The 15,823-nt window shown below is 33.4% G+C and overlaps 2 protein-coding genes across 2 annotated transcripts in view; one reads left to right on the forward strand and one right to left on the reverse strand.

Moving 5' to 3' along the window:
• LOC123699870 (N-acetylneuraminate lyase-like) overlaps positions 1 to 7,533 on the forward strand; it is a 52,158-nt gene extending 44,625 nt beyond the window's left edge. The window contains exons 2-7 of the mRNA XM_045646917.1: positions 259 to 388; positions 1,862 to 2,007; positions 3,093 to 3,261; positions 3,860 to 3,993; positions 5,790 to 5,961; positions 6,782 to 7,533. Coding sequence (XP_045502873.1) covers positions 259 to 388; positions 1,862 to 2,007; positions 3,093 to 3,261; positions 3,860 to 3,993; positions 5,790 to 5,961; positions 6,782 to 6,921 — 891 coding nt within the window. The 3' untranslated portion in view covers positions 6,922 to 7,533. The remainder of the gene's footprint in view (positions 1 to 258; positions 389 to 1,861; positions 2,008 to 3,092; positions 3,262 to 3,859; positions 3,994 to 5,789; positions 5,962 to 6,781) is intronic.
• Positions 7,534 to 9,845: 2,312 nt separating this feature from the next.
• LOC123699661 (N-acetylneuraminate lyase-like) lies at positions 9,846 to 15,134 on the reverse strand. The gene is made up of 7 exons (XM_045646665.1): positions 14,934 to 15,134; positions 14,310 to 14,439; positions 13,752 to 13,897; positions 12,642 to 12,810; positions 11,932 to 12,077; positions 11,277 to 11,448; positions 9,846 to 10,004 (listed from the first exon to the last, which is right to left on the reverse strand). Exons 1-7 carry the CDS (start codon positions 14,934 to 14,936, stop codon positions 9,865 to 9,867), a joined length of 906 nt encoding a protein of 301 aa, XP_045502621.1. The 5' UTR covers positions 14,937 to 15,134; the 3' UTR covers positions 9,846 to 9,864.
• Between the last annotated feature and the right edge of the window lie 689 nt (positions 15,135 to 15,823).

Below are 15,823 nucleotides of genomic sequence, written 5' to 3' on the forward strand. Positions count from 1 at the left end.
TCTTTTCTATTTTACATGTAGGATTTGTGTATTTTATGTATTTATATGTGTATATTTCTCTGTATTTCTGCTCTAGGCAGCGTTTTGTAGATATCATGCATATTTAAATAATAACTAATAAGTGTCTTTTTTCTGCGTCTTTCGTCAAAAATTGAATCTTTTCTGGAAATACTTAGCGGCCCGGCAGAGGGTAACAACTTGAACTTTCCATATATTTAGATCATTTTTAAATTACCTAATTATTATTATTGTTTACAGAGTTCATTCGACCTCTACGGTCTGATAGCGCCGGTGTTTACTCCGTTGGACGCAGCCGGGGAGGTAGACTATGACATCATACCAAAATACGCCAAGTATCTTGCCAAGCAGAAAATTACCGGAATTTTGGGTAAATAATAACTATTACTTTTTTAGTGTGCGAATAGTTTTATTATTTGTGTTGCATGTTTAAAAGTATGGTAAAACTGTACCTACTTTATAGGGTGTCGAGTTGAGAGTCGTAAATTTTATTCGTCGTAACTCGTAACAAAAACAAGAGTAACTTTCTATACTAATTTTCCGATTTTTATAAATTTGTAACGCAAAAACTAAATGTTTCCTAAAAATTAGATTTCAGTTTTAGGTTCCATAGGACAATAGCTAACTACAAAAAATAACGACTCTCAACTCGACGCCCTATAAAGTACAGCTTAGCCAAAAGTGTGTCTACTCTCTATATCTTTAGAATTGATTGACAGCACAATAAGTAAGTATTGTTTGTTCCTGTCAAAATAAGTAGTCTTAATAGCTTTCAAGGGTCAGTCAATAGTCTGCTTAGTGTCTCACGGTCTCCTACGTTTTGTCCATTGCTTTTTATTTCTATGTCTCCTGACTTTGATATTATATCATCAGCTCATTTTCTATACGCACCTCTTTTTTTATTAAGGACCTACCCCATTTTACTTATATCGTTCCAGAAGATCGGAAGATCCTTAATACATTAGTTTGCTCATTTACCAACTAAAGCTTCATAGAGCTTCATAGTAACGGGTCACCAGGCCATACTTTATCTAAAATACAATGAGCCGTATAGAGTCGTATAGAGATCCAATCTGCAGCAAGCTTACTTTCCAATCTATCTCATGAAAGCCACCACCATCTTAATTTCACACCTCAACGTGGCCCAGGTGATCCGTGACGTGTTCAGTAATTGGTACGCACAACCAATCACGCTATACCTACTCCGCTCGTAAAACACCTGCAAAAAACACACCGGTCAAATGCAATTATTGTGAATCGCGAGGTTTTTTCCTTGAGCGTAGGTACTTCATTATTTTCGTTATTATAAATTAATTCAACAATTAATTATTGACGTTTATACATGCATATTTCACAATGAAACAGCGTATACGTAGTTTAATTAACTGCTTTTTGTCTGTCATTAGTCATTAATACAAAACGGTTACGGCTTGGACGGTGAAATAGAACTATTAACAACTAACGGCACTATTCAACAACTGAGTAATGATTGCATAATTAAAATATATGCGCTGGCGACACATTCCTTTGAATATTTATATAAAAATTAATAAGACAACCCAGACATAATTCTGCATTCCAATACCTAATTCATTTAATACTTATACTTATAATAAACAAAGTCGCATTTCAACAAAGTAGGTAACTGCCCAATTTCTAAGTTAGGGGTTTTTACTAATATTTAAAAATAGCTTTGTCATCAACGATTTTTTATCATCTCATTAAAATTATGTTAGAAATATAGTAACTATCAAGGAGTGTGGGGTATCTCCATCTGTTCCAATGAAAGCTGTAAAACCTGGTGTTTATTTAGATATTGGATAAAACCCTTTCGTTTTCACAGTTGGAGGCACGACTGGTGAATTCGCATCTCTGGATATAGAAGAAAGGAACAACATTCTAGATGCCTGGGTGAGCGTCGCGAAGCCCTACAACCTGAAGGTTCTGGCCCAGGTCGGGGGAGCACCTCTGCCTGACGTCATAAAAATGGTAAGCAAAATCAGACCCTTAAATAATAGGGCATTTCCCCGCAACTCGACGTCAAGCGCCTATTTTGCGTGACAAAATCAGACCCTTACTTAATATCAAATGTGTCTTTGTGCAAGATTCTTGCAATATCCTTACAATGTGTCTTTTATTTGTCTTTCTTCTACATCGCAACGGAGCCATATTATGGTATTGTTCTGGAGATAGATGGGAGACTAGAGAGTGATATTCAGTATGCTAATATTAATTAAAACATGTTATTCTGCTAGAAATTTCCTTTAAGCACGCAAGCGAAGTAGCAGGTAACAGCTATTCATTGAATACTTTATGTACAAACAAACAAAACAACTACAAACGACAACACATAGTTATCAAACAAAACAACCGCATCGAGTCAAACGGTTAAACTATTAATGGATTTTCCTTCATTTTTTGGTTCATTACAAAGGGGACCAATTACATTACATTGTATAGATTATGAATAGTAAAAACGCAACATTATAGCCACCTGATGGCGGGCCTTTGTATATTCATAATCGCTTCACAACAACGTCAACAATCGTACTAATAACATTGAATTACATAATTAAAATAAACACAACAAAACGTTAAGTTTTATTCACATTACCCTGCGGTACTATAGAGGACATTAATGAGGTATTTGTTAATAACAAGTTGTTAATAGCGAACTAAAAACAAAAATCCTAACTGTTAGAATTCTTTTGAAGTCATATAATTAATTGCGGCTAATTACCAATTTCACAGAAGGTAAATCTTAATTCTTATCCCTTGTTACCTTTTACCTTGGTTGCCTGGGAGAGATCACTAATAGGTAGTAATAAGTGATATCCGTCAAATAAGTTGTACTCTTTTTTTTGCAAATAGTTCCAAGATTACGCCGTACCTAGGTACATACAATTGTATTAAAGCATTAACCCATTGAGCCCCGAGCGGCCACGACACAATAGATTTTCTGTTTGTGATTCCGGGGGCTGAGTTATTAAATAAAAAATGTACAAAAACCTCTCAATACCTAAAGAGCATAATACATAAAGAGCAATCTGGTAATAAAATATCAATAATTACAGGTAAAATTTGCTGACAAGCGGAAGGTGGACGGCATAATGACGCTGCCAGAGCTATACTTCCGCCCGCGGACCGCTGACCAGCTCGTCGCGTACCTGGAAGTAGTCAGCAACGCTGCCCCCAGCTTGCCTCTCATATACTACCACTTTCCGATGATGACTGGTGTTAATGGTATGTATATATTATGATGTCAATATAATGCGCGCATAATCATCATTTTTTGAAAATTTCTTTATTATCCGAATATGAATAATTGTGATGTGATAATGTGATGGAGAGTCTAAATTACGAGTACCAAGTTAAAACTAAGGAATTTTGAAAATAATACTTATTTAAACGAAAAAAAGCTCTAAAAACTTCGTCTAAAACTGAGAAATTAATTTAACAATGAACAACGTTGAACATTTACCTAATGATCAAAAATCGAATAAAAATGTTTTTAGCTTAATTGTTCACATGTAAATTATTATGTTTGTACACATCAAATATTCTTGAAGTGAAACTTCTTTATCAGGTTGGAAAAAAATTTAGTGTAACATTTTTTCGTTACGCGTGACATTTTTCCGCTACGCGCTTTTTCTTATCCCTACCACGCGTGATTCGACGTATTTCTGTAAAGTTGCATATAGTACCTAAACAATTTTTTGAAAAATAAGGTCATAAAGAAGTTTCACTTCTGACGTGTGTACACGCATACATTTTTTATTTGCAAACTTTCAACCAAAAGTACTTACCTACCATTCACACAATAATTTTCTTTATACCACAGTTAACGTAGCGGAGTTCTTCACGATAGCAAAAAGCAGATTACCAAAATTCATGGGCATGAAAGCTGATTTGGAAGTGGCAACCCACGTGGCGGACCAGCTCACAGATGGTCGAGTTATATACGTCGCTAATCATGTAGGTATCCAACGTGCGTTGGGACTTTTTCATTTGGTCGCTTAACGCTGTTTTTGTATGTTGGTATGCCAAATGTGTTCTGTTTTTGAATATGCAGCTGGCCTGGCTGCGAAGCATCAAGCAATAAATATTTTAGAGTCGTTAGTTGGGAAGGCAGGTTTTATACTGAAATTTTAGCTAATTATATACTTACTAAACATTTTGAACAAATAAAATATTATAAAAGGCCTTTATCATACAATTTCCGTTGATAGAATCGTACAGGTCAATTAAGCAAAGCTGGCATGTTCACAGTACTCACACTTATGCAATTTCACTTACAGTATGTTCAAAAATAAATGCGACTCTAGTTTCATTTTAGAAAATATTCAAGTTTTAGACTGGCTTGCATATTCGCTCGTCTTTTAATTCTATTGAATATGCTTAGGATATGTCACAACTAAGCGCTCTAAAAGATTTTCCGCAAAATTTAATTAAGGATCAACAACTTTACGAACACTTCCAAAGAACACATACCGGATACCGCAATAAGACATTGGTATTCAATTTTAAGTAAGAACAACCGATATCGTTTGTAAATTAATGTAAATGGTGATAACTCTGATTATTAATTAGTAATTTGATTTTTGAAAAAAAAAATGCCGATTTTAGTCAAAATTTATATTTTTCTAACAAGATCCTTATCATCCAAATTTCCACCTTGGTGAGAAAAATTGACATTTCTAATGAAAATGAACAAAAAATTAAATGATTTTATTAAATACTGTAAAATAGTATATAATTCTTCCATTTACTGTATCACAAAATTCTTCATAGATTTTTAGATATTCGTACTACACCAATTACATCACCCTGTATTTATAAACAATTGCAAAATATGACACATACATAGGCCGGGAGATACTGACACAAAATTTCGGGTCATTTGTAACAGAATGGCGGTTCTACAGAGGTCTTATTACGCAATGACAAAAAGAAAAATGATGGTCAGAACGCTGGTACCGGCGGACTAGTCGCGTGGGCGTAAGTCACACTCGTCGGATAAGTAAGACCCCTCTAGACCGCCATCCTGTTACAAATGACCCGAAATTTCGTGTCAGTATCTACCGGCCTAACATGTGCAATGTGTAAATGTGTTGACGTTCCAGCTCTTCTTAATATACTTATAAAAGACAGGGAAAAATAAAATAACATTATCACACTAACTACCTCCGAACTCAAACATTTATTTATTCAATTAGTCGTCCTCATTCGGAAATCAGTTTCCTCTTTTTTCTCTCCCCAATATTAAAACTACACAAGTCATTTATAACCAAATTAAATAAGAAGAAATGGCAATAATACCACAATACTAAAACAAATAAGCTACCCTCATCAGACAAAATGACCAACATTAATTATTATCACTTTCGGTTCTCTCATTATAATTATTTCAATTACGAGCTTCAGGTTTTTTTTTCCCCAAATATATAAACCACAATATGAACCACAGAACATAATATAATATAAATTATAAACTGTATTATTTAAAAAATGTGTGCGTGTACCTACTAGTGTACACACGTAAGAAGTGAAACTTCTTTATGACCTTAAATTTTCAAAAAATAATTTACTATATGCAACTTTACAGAAATACGTCGATACACGCGTGGTAGGGATGATAAAAAGATTGCGCGTAACGGGAAAATGTCACGCGTAACGAAAAAAAATGTTACACTAAATTTTTTTTTCAACCCCGATAAAGGAGTTTCACTTCAAAAACTTTTTCCAATAAAGATTTTTTTTTCTATTTCTAGTTACTAGGTCCATCTGCGCTCATGGGCCACGACTCAAGCATAGCCACAGTCAACAATATATTCCCGTCGCTAGCGAGTGACATAGTTCGCCTCACGACCAAGGGCGAGGTCAGCCAGGCCAAGAAGCTACAGGAGAAACTGAACTCGCTGGTTGACGGGATTACGTGTAATGGTATGTAATTGACACTTTTTCTTTTATTAACCGACTTCAAAAAAAAGGAGGAGGTTATCAATTCGCCCGGTATGTTTTTTTTTATGTATGTACACCGATTACTCCGAGGTTTCTGAACCGATTTACGTGATTCTTTTTTTGTTCGATGCGGGATGGAGTCGAATTGGTCCCATAAAAATTTTATTCGGATAGGCACATTTTATTCGGATAGGCAATTTTATTCGGTTTTTATTTTATGAGCATTTTTGTCTGTATTTGTAAATGTTGCAAGTGCAAGTTTGAAGTCGGTTATTTTAAACGCAGTTATCACTTGTAGTTTTAAGCCATTGCATAGCTTCTATCGCGGGCCTTGAGCGCGGGGACCGAATCGAGAAATTCCGTAACGAAAAAACCTCACGCTCCGCACGGGCACGGAGGTGTGGCTTGAAGGCATAGCATGCAATAGCTTTACCGCGGCAGTCCCCGAGTGCCACACGTTTTTCTCTTTGTACAACTGAACAATAGATTTTGGGTGGAAACAAACCTACCGTCAGTATAATTTAAGGCACAGCAATTTAATTAGCCCTAAGTTTCATCATTTTGGACAGTATCATTGAATCGTCCGACCAAATTTCGATGAAACTTTTTTCAATCGAATATAAATTGAACGTTATTGGTACTTCTAATTTTTTGTATTTATAGACATTATTAATATTATTAATACTTCTTTCGTCATGCTATTTACCAACTCGAGGGCATTACAACGTAGGAATTACGACGATAAGATCCAATTTTTCTACCAAACTCCTAGTACAAAAGAATTACCTAATTTTATTTACAGGAGATTTCGTGCCATCCATGAAGGTAGCAATGGAACTAGTGACTGGTGTCAAAGTGGGACCACCGAGGATGCCGCAAAAACCGCTCAATGAGCTTCACAAGAGACGCGTCAAGGAACATTTGAAACGTTACGGTTATTAAACAAGAATAAATTATTGTAAAAAATACATTAATTTAATTTATTAAATTATTGTCCATTAGGGCTTGTCCGCACAAAGATATTTTACCGCGAGGTTTTTTCGAAAATCTGCAACGTATTGAATCTTAAAGATGTAGCCATTCTAGCGGTACAAATTCGCGGAAAATAAGTCTGTGATTTGATGCAAATTGAACGCGAAACAATTTTTTCGCGCAACTATTTCGTACAGACTACAGTATAGGGTACAATAAAGAGTAAAAACTATTTAGTTATCTTTGATCCATACCACCACAGAGTAAATAAAAGTTATGTCCGCACTGCGGAATAAAATTCGCGCGTTTTGCTCAGTCGTGCAACGGCGCTATTGAGACAATAACGGGCTTCATCTTTAGCCTGATCAGTGGACGATAGCCATGCAAGAAGACGAGATTGATTTGGAGCAACTAAGCGAGGGACGCGAAAGAAAATACCACTGTTAAATGTCGCTGTGCGGACAATCCCTAAATCTATTAGTTCAGGATACATCGCCCATTTTTGCAAGTGACTACAGACTATCAAGCTGATTTTCCGTTTGTAGCTTTATTTTGATGAGACACCGAATAATTTCGTGTACGAAACTCTCGATTGTGGTAGCTAACAGAGATAACAAGGATAAAATTTTTTGATTTGATGGTTCTCAAATATTTACTACGCAATTTGTAGGACAATATGTCTGTTGAATTATATAAACATTAATTAAGTGAAAACAAAAAAATCAGCTTGTTAATAATCATTTATGATGACCTCGTTATCGATACACTTTGGAAAGGGGGACTCTTTGAACCAACCATAGATTTTGTAGGACAAATATTTTTTCGAATAATTTAGGTAATTATCTTGAGATTGAACAAAAAAAAAATTCAGTTAGTAATAAATATTTGAGAACCATCAAATCAAAAATTTTTATCCTTGTTATCTCTGTTAGCTACCACAATCGAGACTTTCGTACACGAAATTATTGGGCGTCTCATCAAAATAAAGCTACAAACGGAAAATTGGCTTGATAGTAGTCACTTTCAAAAATGGGCGATGTATCCTGAACTACCTATATCAGAAATTATATTTACTTTAAGTGGATGAAAAAAAAAATAATGTAAATTTAAGGGTGATAATTATTATATTCAAGTAATTAGAAAAATGCGTATGTACATAGCTTTGGTAAATAGAGTAAATTGTTAAGATTAAAAATATTTAAAATCCACCTGGTATTTTATTTACCATACTTAAGCTTCAACTAACAATTACATTCTAATGTCGCGTCGTAAATAGTAATGATTAAAAACATAAATATTAAATACCTATATTTTATAGAAAAAAAAAATAATTTAAATACAAAAGCAAGCATACAAGTGTTTGGTCATTTCACTTCACCTTTTAATTTTTAAAATGTTTTTAAACGGTAATAAGTAAATGCAAAAACAATAATGGTATATTATTTTCAACTGGTTTTATTGTTAATGTCAACCGGACAGTTTCAAAAATTACTACTACATAATACATACATAATTATAATATATTGTATTCAGTGTAATAACTTTACATTTCAAAAAACAATCATCCTGACAATACAGTTTGTAGTTAACTGTTTGTAACAATCGACAGCTTATAATTGACGTATAACTTGGACAAGATAATGTAAGTTAAAGAAAAAGGTAGGTAAGTTAAATAAATTATATTATTTTTTGACGTTAATTTAATAAAACCCATAACTTTGTTGCAGGCGTGTCATAACTCATATCATACTAATATTGTAAATAAATAAATAAAATAAATAAAAATTCTTTATTGACAATAGTTTTACATTTTGAAATACTGTGAAGTCTCTGACTCCCAAACTAGGTAAAAACCTGTATGTCAGGAGCCAGTAGGTATAACGCGAAAGTTTGTGAGGATGTGTGTGTGTGTTTATGTTACTCTTTCACGTAAATACTACTGAACCGATTACAATGAAATTTAGCACACATACTTATAGAGAGTAACTTGGATTAACACGTAGAATAGGTTTTATCCCAGAAATCCCACGGGAACGGGAACTATGCGGGTTTTTATTTGAAAACGTGGGCGAAGCCGCGGGCGGAAAGCTAGTAAGAAATAAATTGCAGATACAATTACAAGTTGACAGGGTTGAAGTTTTTTCTTATCTATCAATCAACCTGAATTTAATTTATGTCTAAAACCTGATAACATGATGGATAGGTATTAAAATTTTAATAAATACTTATTATCATTACTCATAGTACCTAACAGGAGATAATATCGATAGAGATGATATTGATAAAATGCATATTATGTATTTAGATGGAAGATAAATTTAATAATCTGTTGTAATTTTCATAATCTGACGACCTTTGATTGATTTTATTATAGACTATATATATTTTACAACTACAGATTACTAAGATATGGTGACGTTAACAAGTCTCGGTTTTTCCCGCGAAAAAAAACAAAGCCTCGAAAGCTTGATATTCATGAATATTTTTTTTTCTGGTGAAGTTTTGAAAACCAGTCCTGCAGTTTCGGAGCTAATTAATTATTTAATAATTACAAGAAACACAACTTTACACTTAAGAATTGTAGATAAAAGATCAATGTGATTAATTAACCAAATAAAAATTAGCTAACTGAAAACCATTAGAGTCGTAATAAGGTGTGTATTAAATCAAACTAAAACTTAAAATGTAAAGTAGGTTTTTAAATGTTTTTTTTTAATGTTTTTAAATGTTGTTTTTAAAAAGGGATATATAATAATACATCAGATAAAGAGATTATCGCTAAGTAATTCGTTGGAATTTTTGCACCGAAAATTTTATCTTTTCTTCATAAAAATTTGTCTTACAAATCTTTATAACACCAACACCATCGACAAGGTGTAAAAAAAACAATAAACTCTTTCGTAATACATTTATTCAGCCCATAATTCCCTTGAGTTTAGTAGATATTCTCTGTTTAGCTTCCGCCGAGAGAGGTCGCTGAGGTAGTGCAGGAGGTCCCATGTCAAAGCCAGTCACTATGTGCATACCAGCCTTCATGATTGGCACCCATTCTCCTGAAAATAAATATGAAATAAATAAATAATTATTTAAATAACATGTTAGTTACCTAAGTACCTACATTCTATTTAAATATTTTCAAGTCTACGATGGACACACAATACACATGGAGCACGCAATACATCAAAGGTTAGCTAATATAACATTTTATTTATTTAAATTAAGTTTTATAATATAAAAATTAAAAACCAACCAAAACAGTTCATTATGCAAATGTTTAACGACTCACAAACCGTTACAAACTGAATTCCGTACTACCATGGTACTACTTTAACTTTAATTATCACGTAAGTATATAATCGCTTTTTAGTATAATTTTTTTGTTTCAAGCGGTTCTCTAAAAGAATTACGTATCTATCTTGACAGGTGGTAAGACACTAATCACGATAATTTGATAAACAGGCATAACAGTTTCGAAAAAAACCGACGAGACTCTAATTACTAATTAATTACTATCATTAGGCCACCATAATTATTTTGTACGTGATATTTTCGTAATAAGCAAATAACTGCATCTTTTGTAAACATGTACATTGTACAGGGTGGAATATCTTAAGTCTTAACATGATATACTTATAATTATACAGGGTGGCATTTTGAAACGGAAATCTTTGAGTAGGTATTCATTATTAGGTATTTATTTTTAAAAATAATGGATTGTTTCCTTTGTTCGATCTAGAATATTAAGATTATTTTCCCTCCAGATGGCATTACAAAATATCACCCTGTTTATCGTATATATTTACATACTGACTACGACATACGTTTACGACACAATTATGTACCTACTATCCATAATAATGACCGCCTCCTTGGTACAGTGGTTGACGCGTGAGCGTAGAACCGAGGGGTCCTGGGTTCGATTCCCGGTGTTGACGAAAAAAAAAAAATGTCTCGGCCTGACAGGACACAGAAGGCTGATCACCTACTTGTCCCTAAAGAAAATCGATCAGTGAAACAGATGTATGAATAATGCATCTGCCCTCAACCCCACTATGGGGACACGGGACTTCACTTATCATAATAATGAATACGATTAGGAAGTCCGAAGGTATGTCTGCATTGACGTAAGATAATAATAATATATCATCTGTGATAGTACCTACGTCATTGTATACTCGCATTTTTTATTTATTTTTAGAACAATTTGATATCTCCTACTTACTTTATTACACAATAAATATTTTTTATGCGAAAGATTCGTTCGTTGATACAGATTATTTAGGACGTTGCATTTACATGTTATGAAAAAGAACTTATTATCATACCTTCTGGCAAATGCGCTTCTACAGCTAAGCTAAGTTTTTCTTGCAAACGGCGTGCGGACTCTAAATCTCCCTTTTCAACAGCTTCCAAAATACTTAGAGACAATTGTGGGAATATATTGTAGGAGGTTCCGATGCTTGACTTTATGCCTAGGAGAGCCGCTGGCGCTAGTAACTAGGAACACAAAAAATATTCATTACTTTTAACTAGTTGAATATTTAGGAAAATATTTGTAGTGAGTGAGTAGAAGTGAAAATGACCAAAACAATACAAATATAAGTACATTTTAATCTAAGATTTTAATAATTGATGTTATAACTTATAGCTTCGTAAGGTTTATTGTGGTTTATGGGATGTTTATTTTACTGCCACGAATATTGCCTATCAACATTAAATAATTAGAATGAATATTTAAATTATTATTTTTTAATTAATTAATAGTCAATTTGTTAAAATAATAAATAAAAAAAGACGTGTGGCACTCGGGGACTGCTGCGGTTAAGCTATTGCATGCTATGCCTTCAAGCCACACCTCCGCCCGTCGGAGTGGGGAGCGTGAGGTTTTTTCGTTACGGAATTTCTAGATTCGGTCCCCGCGCTCAAGGTCCGCAATAGAAGCTATGCAATAGCTTAAAAAGATCTGTAATAATATCTTACGGTTTCAGCCCCTAAGAACATTTCCTGTCCTTCCGCCAAGCTTCTCAATACTTGAGCGCCTTCACTCAAATCGTTCGACGTGAATTTGAGCCCCCTAAAGTTGGGAACCTTTGCTGTAGCTGCTCTTACGAATGCTGGCATGCTAACTGAAAGAAATTGCATTCTATTGTTAACTTTCAAAGGGTTATTGATAAGTTTATTATATTTCGTAAAATGTGCGAACATTCAGCAGCATTGGTCTGTTTATCAGCCTGCAAAAAATTTATCACGGAATCAATAGTATGAATGTTCAATTATTACACTACAACAAATGGAGGTAAATCCAACAGCCCAAAAATCTTAAAAATCCTGTCAAAATTTTAGTTAGAACATAAGTGCTGATTTACACAGGGTCAGTAACTGACTACAAATTCGAGGCAAATCAGTGCTGACCCGAAAAATAAACAGATTTGAAGTCAGTACAGAGGCTTGAAGTCTATGTAAACAGTTAAAATCAGCACTTATAATAGCTATGCCTCGCGTTTTCATCCGCTTTGTTCCGCTTCTTTTGGTATTAGACTGATAAATAAATAAATAGGCTATCCAACATTGAAGGAATTTTTCAGAATTTTTCAAACTAGACATTATTTACTAAGATTATCGCGTTCAACCAAACAAACAAACTCTTCTTTATTAGTATGTATAGAAGATACATATTTAAAACAACTTACTTTCCACAAGAGTCATTTTTGGGATATGGTAGTACAGTACAGGCAGGTTTGGCGCACATTTGGCAACCTCAGCTATGTAATCCACCAACTCTGCTACGGTTTTCGGTTTGAAGTATAACTCGGGTAGAGTTAGGATTGAGTCCACGCCAATTCGGGAGCAGTATTTCGCCTGTGTTTTAAATGGTTACATTATAGTTATGTTTTATAGATAAACTAGCTGCTTCGTGCGATTTCACCCCTGTGCACTGTGGCTCCACCCCTGTTGGTCGTAGCGCGATGATATATAGCACCTTCCTCGATAAATGGGCTATCTAACACCGAAAGAATTTTTCAAATCGGACCAGTAGTTCCCGAGATTAGCGCGTTCAAACAAACAAACGAACAAACAAACAAACAAACTCTTCAGCTTTTTATTATTAGTATAGATAATATTTAGGTACATGATTATTTTGAACAAAAAATTAACAGCCTTTAAATTGTCAAAACTAGATCAAATGTATGACCACTTGGGAGGCACTAGCTTCCAAAAAATATTCATTTGTATGAAAAAAAGCATTTTATTCCAGAGGAATATTCGATCACTCCAATAGACCATCCTATATTCGCATTACGCAATACTACCTATACGTAACAATATTTTATATTATCTTCAAAATTACGTATTTTCTTAGTTATCAGGTAATTAAATATTTTTATACTTTATCAATGTTATTGTTTGTATAGTATTCTTTATAGATAATTAGTATATCAATATTTTACTTTGGCTAAAGAATAATGAATGTTTTCCTCTCATTTTTAAATGTAGATAGGTAGTTTAAGCACCGTACAACTTTGTAGCGTAGGTAGGTACCTATATCGAATCTAAAACTTTGATTTACGAAAAACAATTTAAGAAATCTTGTTGGTAAAATGTTTAACATGGGTGCATATTTATTTAAACATGGTATTCAACCACTTTCAGGATAACCCTATCAGTGCTGTCGTTTTGATATCGTAACAAAGTCAGTCTGTCGACTTTCGTATATTTTATAGTAAGTATTGGTTAGGGAAGAAGTTTCCTGTGAAATTATTAATCTAATAGTCTAAAATATCTGTCATTAAAATACCCACCAACTCCTGAACATCAGCCATGGGAGCGCCTCCCACCTGGACCATAATGTGCTGCCCTGTCTTCTTGCCTGCCTTCAGCCATTCGTCGATAATCTTCTTCCTTACAGAGACAGGCAGTGTCATGTGCTCACCAGTGGTTCCACCAACTATTATGTAAAAAATAAATATAGTTACATACTTATACCAAGAATACACATTTCATCGAAAAAAGTCGAATCCTATTTATTAATGCTGGATATACTTAAGTAGTACTTACTATAATTACTACTTATCTCATACGTAATTCTGAGATCGATAATCATTTTTCGTATCATAGCGCAGATTTGTCGAATATAGATAACAATAATAAGGTAGGTTATGTATATTATGTTGCAATAATTGATGACACACCTACAAACATCCCACAAATGGTAAAACGGAAAATAAAAGTTACAATGAAAAGGCAATAATGTCATATTATTTACCATAATACCTATAACTACAATGTATAGTTTTTTTAGTTAATTGTTTAATCTTAATTTTTAATTAATTGATTAAATAGCAAATAGATATACCTACCTAAAACGGCCTTGATGCCATTAGCTGCCAGCCATTCGGCGTAGGGATGAATAGCTGCATAGTTGACTGTAAGATCTTCATTGAATGGAGTAAACACTGGAGGCACGAGACCGCGGACATTTAAAACAACCTGAAGAAAAATAATTATTTTTAACAAAAACCGCCTACAAGTAATGTCAGACTAATAAAAATTATTGAAATGGGCCCATTCATTTAAAAATGGCTTAGTTCTGCACAATTTGCACCAACTTTCAAATAAATAAAAGAATTATGAAATTCGGTTCACCCAGTCAAAGCTCTGAGTTAACAAACCAAAAAAAAATACTGTTGAATTGCGAATTTCCATTTTTGAAGTCGGTTGAAAAACAGAAACTAAAGTTCAAATTATTGTAGGTAGGTATGTTATGATATAAAACAATAAAAAAATGTTGTAAAATGAAATAAAACAAAAGTAGGTATCTGTTATCATAATAATATAGTTAATCATAATTTGTTGTAATATTAATTGCAAATACAATAAAATAGGCTTCGTAGTGAAGAAAAGCCTCACTTTTTCCCTTATTTATTTACATTTCCATACACGATAAGAGGTCAATATACAATTAAATTATTTATAACACTTACCATCGTTATATTATGTAATTTAAAATAAAGACAAATAAGTTAATACGAGCCAATTGCATCCGACTTACTAACAATTAAAACAGACCGTATCATTCACAGAGATGCCATAACTTCTTATAATATAATATAATATGTCTTATCATCTCAGTATTCAATAAATAAACATCAGGTCATTAGATAACATATCTTATGGAAATATTTATCTCCGTATAGGTAGGCTTAAAAAAGTAAATTTTATAAAAATTATGGTGTGTAGATAAAAATATTAAAAGCCAATGCCTAAATAAAAGTAAATAAAAGAATGTGGGTACATTTTGAGAGTTGTGGTATGTTATGATTTCGAGTGCTTTGTACCTATTACACAATACAATTGGAGGTAATTAGCTGTTTTGGATGATTCCATCACAATTATTATTAATCAAACAAATGTAGATTTATTAATGCTAATTTTATAATAATTGTAATTTTACATATGAGTAGTATTGTATTAAATTTAGGCTGCAAAACGCTACACTCAAATATTTTATGACTACCTACATATTTGGCAAAAGTTTTAGGGTGCTTTTACACATTCGCTTTCGCATTTCGCCTCCACACTTTACGAAACATAACGATAAGAGTGTCGTCGATAGCTGCTGATCATACACTCGCCTTTCCTATGATTACGTCTGAAAAATCAGTCTGAATACGTGAATTTCAAGGCGAAATGCGAATAGCGAGTGCACTGTTTACAATTGCGTGCACGATATTCGCATTGCTAATAGCCTTGCGATTCGCTCGAATGTGTAAAAATATCTGCAAAAGCGACAAAGATAAGATTGATCTTATCAATATAGAAGGAACGTATTCGGTATAGTGTTTTATAATTATTATTAATATTTCCATTTGGA

The sequence above is a fragment of the Colias croceus genome, chromosome 18 (genome assembly GCF_905220415.1).
Source record: "Colias croceus chromosome 18, ilColCroc2.1".
In the NCBI taxonomy this organism is placed as follows: domain Eukaryota; kingdom Metazoa; phylum Arthropoda; class Insecta; order Lepidoptera; family Pieridae; genus Colias; species Colias croceus.